At 39.8% G+C, this 14850-nt stretch overlaps 1 protein-coding gene across 1 annotated transcript in view; it reads right to left on the reverse strand.

The window, feature by feature from the left end:
- The window catches only part of LOC117526428 (lysyl oxidase homolog 4-like), a 98812-nt gene extending 84710 nt beyond the window's left edge, over nt 1-14102 (reverse strand). Inside the window, exons 1-4 of the mRNA XM_034188502.1 lie at nt 14048-14102; nt 13201-13460; nt 12461-13107; nt 11871-12082 (exon numbers count right to left, since the gene is read on the reverse strand). Of these exons, the coding sequence (XP_034044393.1) occupies nt 11871-12082; nt 12461-13107; nt 13201-13459 (1118 nt within the window). The 5' untranslated portion in view covers nt 13460; nt 14048-14102. The remainder of the gene's footprint in view (nt 1-11870; nt 12083-12460; nt 13108-13200; nt 13461-14047) is intronic.
- Between the last annotated feature and the right edge of the window lie 748 nt (nt 14103-14850).

Raw genomic sequence — 14850 nt, forward strand, 5'->3', positions numbered from 1 at the left:
CTTGTTATTCACCTTTCTCCATTGTCCGTTCATTACGCCCCCTGTTGTGGGTCCGTGTACCTACACTTTCACAACATTGAATGCCGTGACCTTCGATCCCTCAGGTAGCACTGCATTAAAAACCGACATCATTGTGTAAAGGAGCTTACTGCGTGGGCTCAGGAACACTTCAGAAAACCATTGTCAGTTAACACAGTTTGTCGCTACATCTACAAGTGCAAGTTAAAACTCTACTATGCAAAGTGAAAGTCAAACATCAACAACATCCAGAAATGCCGCCACCTTCTCTGGGCCTGAGCTCATTTGAAATGGACAGACGCAAAGTGGAAAAGTGTGCTGTGGTCTGATGAGTCCACATTTCAAATTGTTTTTGGAAATCATGGACGTTGTGTCCTCTGGACAAAAGAGGAAAACGACTATCCAGATTGTTACCAGAGCAAAGTTTAAAAGCCAGCATCTGTGATGGTATGGGGGTGTGTTAGTGCCCATGGCATGGACAACTTACACATCTGTGATGGCACCATCAATGCTGAAAGGTACATCCAGGTTTTGGAGCAACACATGCTGCCATCCAAGCAACGTCTTTTTCAGGGACGTCCCTGCTTATTTCAGCAAGACAATGCCAAGCCACATTCTGCACGTGTTACAACAGCGTGGCTTTGTAGTAAAAGAGTGCGGGTACTAGACTGGCCTGCCTGCAGTCCAGACCTGTCGCCCATTGAAAATGTGTGGTGCATTATGAAGCGCAAAATACGACAACAGAGACCCCGGACTGTTGAACAACTGAAGTCGAACATCAAGCAAGAATGGGAAAGAATTCCACCTACAAAGCTTCAACAATTAGTGTCCTCAGTTCCCAAACGCTTATTGAGTGTTGTTAGAAGGAAAGGTGATGTAACACAGTGTTAAACATACCACTGTCCCAGCTTTTTAGAAATGTGTTGCAGGCATCCATTTCAAAATGAACAAATATTTGCACAAAAACAATAAAGTTTATCAGTTTGAACATTAAATATCTTGTATTTGTGGTGTATTCAATTGAATATAGGTTGAAGAGGATTTGAAAATCATTGTATTCTGTTTTTATTTACATTTTGCACAACGTCCCAACTTCACTGGAATTGGGGTTCTATGTCCTGTTACATCTGGATGCTTGCTGGAGAGCCGACGTTCCTGATTTTGATGGAGATGCAGTTTGGGACTCTGTGGTTTGTTTGTCCAAGAACCCGGATCATCAGCAAATTCACCTGAACTTTATCCAGAGGACATACATGATGCCTTGTATACTCCACAATATGAAGCTCAAAGCTGATCCCAACTGCACCCCGTGCCACTTTGTGGGTACATTTTTCATCTGGTTTGGGAGTGTCCAGGTGTGTTATTTATGAGTGGTAGTAAGAAACTGTTCACACGTTTACATGTTAATATTCCTTCGTCACTGGTGGTTTGCTGCTGAATGACATGTTTCAACTTGGGTTATGCAAAGCACAAGAAAAGGTCCTCCTGGCTGGTTTAACTGCTGCCAAAAAGGTGTAAACATGCATTTTGTCTCACAGTCAGTGGCTGTTGTCTGTTATAGATCATGTAGCATATTTAGAGTTGTCCACCGCACATTTACATAATGCTGAGGAGGAAACATCATTCTGTGGACTCGAGTAGAGCTTGAAGCCTCTTTGATGTGAGGCTTCCTTTGGTGATGTGTCGGCAAAAATTAGAGTTATGTTTCGTGAGTGTGTGGATGTGGCACTTTCATTGATGTTATCCTGGGTATGTTTATTTTGTTTGATACTTCGTGGTTTGTTATAAAGTTAAATGAATACAAATTTGGTCACAAAAAAAATTACAGACCTCTCCATTCTTTGTAGGTGGGAAAATTTGCAAATCCAACAGTGGATCAAATAATTTATTTGCCCCACTGCACATATAACAGCCAGCCAGAGACACACAGACCAGTAACAGCAGGGTGATTTGAGACGATGCAGATTAAGTCTCTTGTCCAGGAATGCACATGTTGCCTGAGCAGGGATTGGCTAAGGGGAGGAGCCTATTCCTCCTGAGCAGGTGAGTGTGAACAGAACAGCAGCTGTGACTGGAGACAATGACTGAAACCCAAAAGCACCAAAGAATTAGGAAGAACAGCAGACAGCTGCACCCAAAGTGAAGGGGACAACACTCAGGATAATTACAGGGATTATAGCTGATACCACAGCCAGGTGAGGCTAATTGTCTTCAGGAGCGACTGACGGGGAGTCGGCAGGATAAATCCACAAGCAGACAGCTCTACTACTAAACCAGATTACATCTTTAGCAAGGTAGGCTACCCTAAACCAGATTAAAAGGTGAGGGATCTACCTTAACCCTAAACCAGATTAAAAGGTGAGGGATCTAACTTAACCCTAAACCAGATTAGAGCTTTAGCGAGGTACATTAAACCTAAACCTATTTTATTTATATAGTGCCAAATTCACACATTCTAACCCTAACCCTCACAGAGACAGGAAGCCAGTGAAGATGTTAGTGTTTGTCATGTGGTCAAACTTTCTGCTTCCTGTCAAAAGTTTGGCAGCGGCATTTTGAACCACTTGGCGAGCCATAATGCTGGACTGTGGTACACCAGAAAATAGAACATTGCAGTAGTCCAATCTAGAAGAAACAATCAGTCTCAGCATCAGCCATAGACAGGATGGGACGAATCTTCGCTCTATTTCGCAGGTGGAAAAAAGCAGTCCTTGTAATATCTCTGTGTACGTCAAAGGACAACGTGGGATCAAAAATTACCCCAAGGTTCCTCACTTTGTCAGTGTGATGTATGACAACGTATCTAGGTTAAGCGTTAATTGACCAAACTGATGCCGATGTCTCGCTGGACCAAGAACCATCATCTTTTTCAGTTTTTCAATATACTAGGGTCAAGATTAGATTTCTTAAGTAATGGTTTAATCACTGCAGATCTGAAACATTTAGGAACAGATTCCAAGGTTAATGACAGAGTAATAATTTCAAGCACAGTCGGCCCAAGACTCCTTAAACAGTGTTGTTGGTATCAGGTCGAATAAGCATGTCATACTTTTAGCAGACGTTACAAGTTTCGTCAGCGCACCCAGTGAGATACTATCAAATTCTGTAAATCTAGGTAATGCCTCAGTAATGGTGCCCACCTCAATAGCAGGGTGTAGTGGCTGGATTAAGGCATGCTGGGATATGTTTAACCTAATGTTGTCTATTTTCGTCTCAAAGTAATCAAATAAATCTTGGACTGTAAAAGGAGGGCAAACTACATGTGGTTGTCCATGATTAAGTGTTCCCTCAGTGTCAAACAAAACTAACCCTAAATCCTAACATTGAGTTATGCTTGTTTTTGTTAATCAAATCAGAGTAATAGGTCCGCTTTGTAGTCAGTAATGCATGCTTATAGTCTAAGGTAGCATCATGCCATGCTTTGGGGGGTTGGAATACTTCTAATTTTGAACTACATCATTTCCGTTCTAGACCGCTAGCCTTATGCTTGAGGTCACACAAGTCATCATTGAACCAAGGTGACTGGTTTTTGGGCGGGCATGGTTTTAATATAGGTGGAGCAATCATGTCGAGTGTAGATTTCGGCGCTGAGTTTAAACTGTCCACAAGACTGTCTACTGAATGGTCATTTTCCAAAAGTGATGCTAAGATATCAGGCAGTCTGGATCCGATTCCAGGTGAAGAGTTGACATGTCGCTGCAATGATAAATAAGATTCTTTTTCCAGTAAACATGGCAATGAGACTGTAAACTTAATAAGTGAGTTATCGGAGACCACCGACGCAAGAGGCATTATATCAGTATTTGTAGCAGCGATACCATGTGCGAGAATCAAATCCAGGGTATTTCCACTCATGTGCGATGAATCCTGAAGGCATTGCTGGATTCTTAATACATCCATAATGTCCATAAATGATTTGTGTAGGGGATCAGAAGGCTTATTTATATGAATGTTTAAGTTGCCAACAATTAGAATGTTATCTGCACGGGTTGCCAAGTTAGAAACTCATCAAATTAATTTAAGAATTCAGAATATGGGCCCGGGGGCCTATATACGGTGACAAAGTAACATGGTCTTTTTTTTTCCCTCTCCCATCCTTCTGACCTTGGCTATACGTAGTACAGATAGATAGATAGATAGATAGATAGATAGATAGATAGATAGATAGATAGATAGATAGATAGATAGATAGATAGATAGATAGATAGATAGATAGATAGATAGATAGATAGATAGATAGATAGATAGATAGACGTTATTGATCTCACAGAGTAGAAATTCACATGTTATCCTGGGCAGAGCGGATTTTAGGGTTAGCGAGCTATGCTTAATCTAAACCAAATTACAGGGTTTGTAAGGTATGTTAACAAGATACATTAAGGCTAAACAAAATTACAGATTTACCAAAGCACATTAGAACTAAAGATGATTACAGGGTTCATGATGTATGTTAAACCTAAACAGGATTGCAGCTTTAGCAAGATACTTTAAACATCAACCAGATTATGAGGTGAGTGATCTACGTACGTTAAACCTAAACAAGATTATAGCTTTTTAGCGAGGTACATTAAATCAAAACCCACTTTCAGGATTAGTGAACTATGCTTAACCTATACCAGGGGTAGGCAACCTGTTCCAGAAAGAGCCATGAGGATGCAGGTTTTCTTTGCAGCCACTGACTCCACCAGGTGATTTCACTGATTATCAGTGAAATCACCTGGTGGAGTCAGTGGCTGCAAAGAAAACCTGCACCCTCATGGCTCTTTCTGGAACAGGTTGCCTACCCCTGACCTATACAGTGAGGAAAATAAGTATTTGAACACCCTGCGATTTTACAAGTTCTCCCACTTAGAAATGGAGGGGTCTGAAATTTTCATCTTAGGTGCATGTCCACTGTGAGAGACATAATCTAAAAAAAAATTTAAAAAATCCGGAAATCACAATGTATGATTTTTTAAAATAATTTATTTGTATGTTACTGCTGCAAATAAGTATTTGAACACCTGTGAAAATCAATGTTAATATTTGGTACAGTAGCCTTTGTTTGCAATTACAGAGGTCAAATGTTTCCTGTAGTTTTGGCAGGCTCTACAGAATACCAGATTTATAGAAAATAGCTGGGCCTGATAGTGAGGATGAGGGATTAGTTGATTATATGAGACGTGTGTTATCCCATAAGAATGTCATACACGCTAACAAGATACCAGACTCTCCTATTTCTGTGCAGGACCCTGAGAATCAGATTCAGATTGGTGACTGGGTGCTGATAAAGACAATTAAGAGAAAGAACTGGTCATCTCCGAGGTGGGAAGGTCCATTCCAAGTGCTGTTAACCACCCCCACTGCAGTGAAAATTGCAGAGAGGTCATCTTGGGTGCATCTATCCCACTTCAAAAGACAAAGATACCTGAAAGATCCCGAACAAGATAAGGGGAGCGACGTGCAATGGTGTCGGCTGATGGCCTATAGGCCCAGTAACGGCTGGAAGTGCGTCATAACAGAGACAGAGTGACCAGGAGTGAACAAAGACCAAAGGTTGAAGCAGATACCAGAGTCCTGAAGCAGACGAGTAACCAGCTGTGACCAAGGAGAGGCCTGTCAACTTGAACCAGGATCAGAAGCAGACGTACTACAAGCTTGAAATACAGCACTGACGTGACCAGACCAGGAGACAGAAGCAGACAAAACTGCATCTTTGAGAATGGGAGACAAGAGAATCCTGTTCTATTCCTGTGCACCTGTGTTTGAAGTAACGTCAAGAACAGGGCACAGGACAGAGTACAGGACACATTATTTTAATTCCACTTGCAGCATGCCTTACACATATTGATGATAGTACAGATTTATGCACTACAGCTGAAGGGAACTAACATAAAAAGAGTTCCAGATTCCCTCAGTCCCTTGCTGAACTGAGACTGTGAACTGTCACCTTCAGCCCCTAAGCCCACACAAACTGCACCTTTTGAACTGTCACCAAAGAAAGAAGACATCTTTAAGATCAGAACTGTAGTTTCTCTCTGTCCCTTAAAAAAACAAAAACAAAACAAAAAAAAAACACAGGGACAGAGGGAGAGAAATATCAACAGGTTGTTCAAAACACTGTATTAGCTATGGAGAGCTTTGCTGCCAAAGCAGGATGCAGACTTCGCACCCTGATGATGATTATGACAATTATTGCTGTGATTGTGGCATTTACTGTGTGGTGGTATTATATATATATATATATATATATATATATATATATATATATATATATATATATATATATATATATATATATATATATATATATATATATATATATGAACCATGTTACAATTCAGACCAGAAGAAAGTGATACCTTTATTCAAATCTGGTGACAAGCATCTTTTTACTAACCATAGGCCTGTGTCTTTCTAGTGTCACAATTTTCAAAGATATTGGAAAAAACTTTACAATAACAGATTGGATAAATCTATTGAACAACATAACTTGCTTAATGGTAGTCAGTATGGGTTTAGATGCAATAGAAGAGATTAATAAACATGTGGACTAAAGGAAAATAGTGATAGGATTATTTGTTGACATAAAAAAAGGGCTTTTGACACAATCACAACATATTATTTCAAAAGATGGAGCTTTATGCGATCAGAGAAGTGGCTTTGAATTGGATTAAAAGCTATTTACAAAACCAGAAACAGTTTGTTAAACTTGGGGACTGCTGTTCTTCATATCTGGACATCGTTTGTGGAGTTCCTCAGCGTTCTGTGTTGGCACCGAAGTTATTCATATCGTATATCAATGATTTATGTAAAGTCTCGGATCTGTTTAGAGCAGTCCTCTTTGCAGATGTTACAAACTTATTTTGTTCAGGGGATAATTTGCAACAATTACTAGATGATCTGGGATCAGAAATGATAAAGTTGAAGAGATGGGTCGATATGAACAAACTGTCACTAAATTGGTCTAAAAACTAAGATAATGTTATTTGGAAACCATACAAAATAGACGAATACAATTAAACATACAGGGGGTAAATATGGAACCTGTCAAAGAGAACAAGTTGTCAGGTGTGGTCATCGATGGCAGGATCAACTGGAAAGCACATATTCAACATAGTCAAAAGAAAGTATCAAAAAGTACGGCAATATTAAGCAGGGCAAAGCACATTCTTGATGATAAATCACTACATACTCTGTATTGCACATTGATTGCACCTTACTTGACTTGGTGCAAGTATGGGGCAATACCTACAAAACTACAGTACAACCATTATTCAACCTTCACAAAAGAGCATTAAGAATAATTCATAATGCAGGTTATCAGGATCATACCAATCCACTGTTTATCACATCACAGAAAATTAAGCAAGTAACTCTCAGAATTCAAGGATATTTTATGCAACAAGAAGGAATATATAATTTAAGGGGTTTATATCATAAAAAAAAAAACAAATTTCGGGCGCAAGGATAACCAGGAAATGCTTCTGTGTCTCTATTTGTGGCCAAAAAATTGGAATAAGCTACCTGAGAAACTCCAACAATGTCCAAATATCAATCAGTTTAAATATTTATACAAAGAAATGGTGTTCGACAGATGTGTATCTGATGGAAAACGTTGAATTGTGTTGTATGATGAATGTGCTTCTTAATATTGAATGTTCTGGGGTAACTAGCTTACTAAATATTGTGATTTGTCCTCTTGCTTGATCAATGGCTCAACGGATGATTTCCACCACAGTTAATGGTTTATTACTGGCCTGTTACAATATAGTGTTATTGCTATTGGATGCTGAATCATGTCACCCCATCCAAACGGGGCAAAATGATGGTTAGGTACACTGTTTGTAAGTTTATTGACGTTTCTACAGTGATGATGTTGAGAATGTAGACATTAAATTCGATAAACAGGGGGGAATAATGATAGAGTTTTCTATATATTGTCAATATTATTATCAAATATTAATGTCTTTGTCTTTACTTTGAACTGCCTTTCATCTTGTTTTGATTCTGTTCTCTGTTTTCCATATATATATATATATATATATATATATATATATATATATATATATATATATGCATATGTAAGAGTTCATGTACCACTATTGGCGCTGTAATGTTTCAACTTGAAGAACAATGACTATCTGTCTGAGCAAGACTGCAGGGCGCCTTCCAGGTGCGAAGTGATACAGAATGAATTGACTGAAAAACCCAGCTGTGCCTTGTATATTGTTCTGTAATATGTCTGTGTGTTAATAAATTCAGGAGCAAAGTGGGCGGGCCCTTCAGCGCTGACTGACGGACAGTGACGAGGGGTCACGCTGGCTCTCCCTGATCAGGAAATGAAATTCAGTCTATGGCGTGATCATTCTTTGTGTTTAGTTAACTGAGTTGCTTTTTACAGATTTTAACTCTGACAGTGAGGTATGTTGATCCTCAACCAGATTACAGGGTTAGTGATCTACATTAAAACAACAACAGATTACAGTGATGGTGATCTAAATGAATCCTAAACCAGATGAGTGATCTACATTAAACCTACACTACATTACAGTTTTAGTGCAGTACATTAAATCTAATCCAGATGACCTCTTTAACGAGGTATATTAAACCCATAGCAGATGAGAGGGTGAGTGATCTACGTTAAAATTATATTACAGCCTTAGCAATGTACGTTAACCCTAAACCAGATTACAGGGTGAGTAATCTACATTAAACCTAAACCAGATCACAGCTTTATTGAGGTACATCAAATCAAAACCATATTACAGGGTTAGTAAACTATGTTAATTCTAAACCATATTCCTGGACAATTCTAGACAATTAAACTTTAGAGACAATTTATTTTAAAATGTGAAGAGGAACCCCCCAAATCTCAGTTGATTAAAGAATTCTTTTTGGCAGGGGTGTAGCACCAAATTCTGGGCCCTAGGTACTAGCCATATTGAATTGATTTAGTTTTCTTTCCCTGTCCTTTTTTCTCTTCTTTTTTGAAATCCGGACTTTGATTTTTTAGGAAAGACATATTTTATTTCAGCCTAAACATTTGGGCTGCAACTAACGATTATTTTACTAATCAGTTCATCGGTCGATTATTTTTTCGATTAATTGTTTTGGGTTTTTTTTTACTTACATTTTGCCATTATTTCTTTAAGTGAGTTATTATTAAAAGGCCTTTATCATTCAACATCAACGTTTGACCTTGTAATAAACTTATGATGTTATATTCTCGTCAGAAACATACCTGGAGTAGTGTTTTGTTTTATTTTGCACATACATACATCACCGACACACCACAAAGAGATTTCCATCAGGTTTAGATGCCTACAGCAACTATCTCAACCACTGACAACATATTACAGCAAGAGTCCACAAAAGTATTTTAAAGGCCTGACAAAAGCGTAATATGTTATATTTAATAAAATATTCTCATGAAAAAAGACACAAATGTGCAGTTTACTGCATTTTATTTTTTCTTGTGTAAAAACACAGCTTAGATGTGGTTTGACCAAAACAAATTGTCATTAAACTTAATAAAACAGGGATGAAGTGGTGGTTTAAGAGTCACTAGGTGTTCACAGGAAACACTTATTTATTTCTATATTTATTTATTTATGTTCATTGTTAGTTGGTTTTATCTTTTCTGTTTTGTTTTATCAGATTCTTTTTGTCCGTTTCTCTAAAACTGTATTGTGGCATTATTAGTTATTATTACTGTTATTGTTGTTTCTATTATTATTATGGAAGCCCATTTGTGCCACTTGAAAAAAAGTTTTTTTGATTAATTGCGAGATAGTATCTCACAATTCTGACTTACTATCTCGCAATTCTGACTTATTATCTCACAATTCTGACTTATTATCTCGCAATTCTGACTTACTATCTCGCAATTCTGACTTATTATCTCGCAATTCTGACTTATTATCTCGCAATTCTGAGTTACTATCTCGCAATTCTGAGTTACTATCTCGCAATTCTGACTTACTATCTCGCAATTCTGACTTACTATCTCACAATTCTGACTTACTATCTCGCAATTCTGAGTTACTATCTCGCAATTCTGACTTACTATCTCACAATTCTGACTTACTATCTCACAATTCTGACTTACTACTATTCTGACTTAAAATGCATTGCCCCCTACCCTTAGAATTGCGACATACTATCTCACAATTAATCAAAAAACTTTTTTTTTCAAGTGGCACAAATGGGCTTCCATAACCATGTGGGGTAGGGGGCAATGCATTTTGTAATGTAAAGTATCTCAGAATTGCAAGATAGTAACTCAGAATTGCGAGATAGTATCTCAGAATTGTGAGATAATAAGTGAGAATTGCGAGATAGTAACTCAGAATTGCCAGATAATAAGTCAGAATTGCGAGATAGTAACTCAGAATTGCCAGATAATAAGTCAGAATTGCGAGATAGTAACTCAGAATTGCCAGATAATAAGTCAGAATTGCGAGATACTATCTCGCGATTAATCAAAAAACCTTTTTTTCAAGTGGCACAAACGGGCTTCCATATATTATTATTATTATTATTAATATATAAATAAAAATAAATGAATAAAATATTACAATTTGCAACATTGAAAACGCCATAGACATGCTAACACGTTAGCATCGGTCCCGTTTTTAAGTTATAAAATACATCTATCAACTGTTTCAGAAGACCATAACAGGTCAGATTAACATAAAAAGGTAAATATTACTCACAGACATATGCTCTTGGGGGTTTTGGTGGGGAAAATTTAAGATTAAGCGAAATAAAACACTGAATCAACAAAGCACCAGATCGAAGCACTGCTTCGATCTGCGAATCACTGCTTTGATTGTTTCAAGGTTCAAAGCTGCGCTACAGAAATGGTTGATTTATATGGAAGAAATGAAACATCTGCAGTAAAACAAAGTAATTTAACAACTAATTGATGACTAAATTAGTTGACAACTATTTTAATAATCGATTAGTTATTTCAGCTCTACTAAACACCTCCTCTTTCTGTCAGGTCCCGTTTGGTGTGTGTGTGTGTGTGTGTGTGTGTGTGTGTGTGTGTGTGTGTGTGTGTGTGTGTGTGTGTGTGTGTGTGTGTGTGTGTGTGTGTGTGTGTGTGTGGCAGCATGCCATCAGTGCCCCTGGACTAAACCATTGTACAACTGGTGGAAGGGCCCTCAGAGATCTTTCAATATTATTGTTAGAGCAGAATTATGTTTCACAACATTTATACATTTATTCTAATTATATTCTTTTACAACATGAATTGTATGGACATTAATAACATGCAACTCAAAAATGTATTTAATGCCAGTTTTTTGTGGTGCCCCCTCCCATGCTCTGGGCCCTGGGTACATAGTACCCTTTACCCCCCAGTCCGACACCCCTGCTTTTTGGTACAGAGATGTTTAAGAACTATGAACTCAACACATTGCTGCAGAAATATTCCTGCTAATCTGTTTGAAAATCTGGTTACAAAATCCACCCATAAGATTGAATAAATAACTTTCTCACGAGTTGCTAAAGTGTAATAAAATTGCTGCCACCATCTGGGACAGACCATACGGGAAGAAAAACCATGTAGTGGAGGCTTCGTGTAAAGACGGGCCCCATGATGATGATGATCTGCCCGTCTGGATCTGACATTAATAACATACTCTTTAGGACTATTTTAAAGCCTGAATTGAGGCCTGTTGAGTCGACGGGTCAGTCAGGTTGGCTAATTCCACGGTGGACAAGTCAGGCTTCATGTGGTTGTGCTAATGACAGCTACTGCGGGTAACCTCTACCACGTGGGGACGGACCAGCCAGATTTCATCCCTTTTATCCTCATGAAGTCTTCCTTGTTTCTTTCCAGATATTTCCACACACAGACTCACCTGTAGGCACTTTTGTCAAATGCTGCTGCAGCTGGGAACCCAAGCATGCCACAGACAACACGGCTGCTGCTGAGGTCCCACCCGTGGTTACACACGTGACGCCATCTCCCAGAATGCTTCACTTCCAGCACTCCCTCAGTCACCAGACCTCCGTGGCTGCTGGACAGCACCGACCGTAGACGGACCTCTTCAAGATGAACCCTCTCTGACACCTGTACAGAAGACGACTGCTGAATCCAAGGACTATAAAATTTCATTCAAATCTGTTTGTTTATATAGCGCCAAATCACAACAAGCCTTTGGTTTCAGTGTAAATGCATCAGAAGAATTTGTGTTGAATAGAAGCTCAACATTACTGAAATATCAGCTGGAAAAGGACTAATAAGAGATGTTTTAAAATTACTGCCATTTATAATCATCCTCATACCTTAACAGCAAGGAAGAGTCTTTAATGCATCATCATGAGTAAACTGCAGGTGATGAAGATCTTATTTCTTCTCACACATTTGGTTCGTTCATGGATGAGTCTGACTGAAGCTTTGAAGGATTAGTGCTTTGGCTTGTATCAGTGTAGATGGACGAGTCCTTACCTGAGGGTAACGTGCGTCAGAATCCAGACCTAAGTCTGGAAAACCAGACTCTGGTTCCACATGGTTCCCACTAAGTTGCTGGTGCTGGGTTTGGGAACCTGGCCAAGGCTGAGACTGGTTGTCCACCTGTCTCAATGCTTCTGGACTGGTCCTTCCTGTCTCCTGCCTTTGTCTGTAGGTTGCACCATTAACCAGGTGGGTGGGGAGCTGATGGCCTTGTGGTAAAGGTTGTCCGCTCTGTTGGCCGGCTCTTGAGCTCCCTCGACTGCGTTGTAAGATTTGGATTTCATGGCCGTTTTCCTGTGCTGATAAGCTGCTACGCCGAGAAGTTGATGGGCTGCGAAGGAGAGCAATTTCATGGCCTCTTCCATGTGAAGACAAGATGTGGCCTGGAGCATCTGGTGTAGTTGGGAGTGATGCAGTCTGTGGTGAAGAGTTTCTCTGTCTTGGTTCAGTTGGTTGTTGCCTGGCAGATGAAGATGACTCAACCGGGGAGGCAGGGAGGAAACCAGCTCTCCTCTCTGGGCTGCAGATGACCCCGAGGTCCTCAGCATGGGTGCAGTCATTGATGCCCCAACCATTGGCATCACAATCAGCAAGGGAGAGCTCTGTTCCTCGGCAGCGTACATTGTCCAACCAGATCAGACCTAAGACCAAGAAAGGACTTGAGCCACAAACTCGGTAGAACCAATATGTTGGCATGCTTACTTTGTAAGTCTGTTTACATGCTTTGTCATTACCTTGTCCTTCGCCAAATTTGGCGCTGTGTGCCCATGTAAAGCTACGCTGAAAACCCAGCTGTCGACACACGACATTGGCCAAATTAATATCCACCTCATCGTCACACACGGTGCCCCATGCACCATTGTAAAACACCTCCAAACGTCCCTCATTTGGACCGCGCCGACTGGTTCCTGCCAGGCGAACAGGCACCTCCTGCATAGCTCGAGGAGGCACAAAAGCCAAAAGGAGCAGCAGAAGCTTGGACAGGCACAGCATCCTGGGGAAAGAGGCGTAAACAGGGAATAATGGGCACTGATGAAAATAAATACAGGTGAAGTAAATTTAGGTCAAGTCAAGTAAAAAAAAGTCACATTTTGTCCTGTGACAAACGTATAATTATAAAATCATCTTTGAATGCTGATGGAAAATGTAAAACAGTTCTGAGACTTTGAAAGGACAGTGAGAAATACTGTGAAAACTACAGACCTCAGTCTGAACCAGTCTGGGTTGGACTGTAATACCCTCAGCTAAAAGTAGTCACTCTATCCAGCCAATGGAAACTTTGGCTGTCCGCAAACCCTGAAGCCAAACTTCTCAAATTTAGCCAGCGGACACACAGGCAAATAAACATCATCATAAAAACACTGACACACAAATAAGTTGTCGTGTGCTTCTGTGAGAAACATTTCAGTCTTTGTGCCTCATTAACAGCTTCTGCTGTCTTTAATGTTTATCATGCTCACAAAACCCACGACCCGTATCACAGAACATGGAGCTGAATGGGTCGAGAGCAAAACACACAAACAAATAAAATACAAATAAATACAATAAAAAAAAGCAGAGAAGTGTAGAAGCTGGACTCACCTGTTGAACGGAGCCGAGTGTCTTTGGAGAACAGAGGAGACTTCAGACTGTTCTCCTCTTTTCCCTCCCTCTTTCTGTCACTCGCTCACGTCCGTCCATCCCTCCCACTGCAGCAGTTTTTTTCTGCACCACTTATCAAAGAAATGTGGGAAAACAGCAGACGTGTCAGTCAGCACAGAAATTCATCAGTCTGCTGCCTGTTTGTCTGCCCTTTGTAAAAACACAGATTATGTACTAAGTAAGATGATGCAGTATAAAACATACACTCAACAAAAATATAAACGCAACACTTTTGGTTTTGCTCCCATTTTGTATGAGATGAACTCAAAGATCTAAAACTTTTTCCACATACACAATATCACCATTTCCCTCAAATATTGTTCACAAACCAGTCTAAATCTGTGATAGTGAGCACTTCTCCTTTGCTGAGATAATCCATCCTACCTCACAGGTGTGCCATACCAAGATGCTGATTAGACACCATGATTAGTGCACAGGTGTGCCTTAGACTGCCCACAATAAAAGGCCACTCTGAAAGGTGCAGTTTTATCACACAGCACAATGCCACAGATGTTGCAAGATTTGAGGGAGCGTGCAATTGGCATGCTGACAGCAGGAATGTCAACCAGTTGTTGCTCGTGTATTGAATGTTCATTTCTCTACCATAAGCCGTCTCCAAAGGCGTTTCAGAGAATTTGGCAGTACATCCAACCAGCCTCACAACCGCAGACCACGTGTAACCACACCAGACCTTTGAGTTCATCTCATACAAAATGGGAGCAAAACCAAAAGTGTTGCGTTTA

The sequence above is a fragment of the Thalassophryne amazonica genome, chromosome 15 (genome assembly GCF_902500255.1).
Source record: "Thalassophryne amazonica chromosome 15, fThaAma1.1, whole genome shotgun sequence".
Taxonomy (NCBI): domain Eukaryota; kingdom Metazoa; phylum Chordata; class Actinopteri; order Batrachoidiformes; family Batrachoididae; genus Thalassophryne; species Thalassophryne amazonica.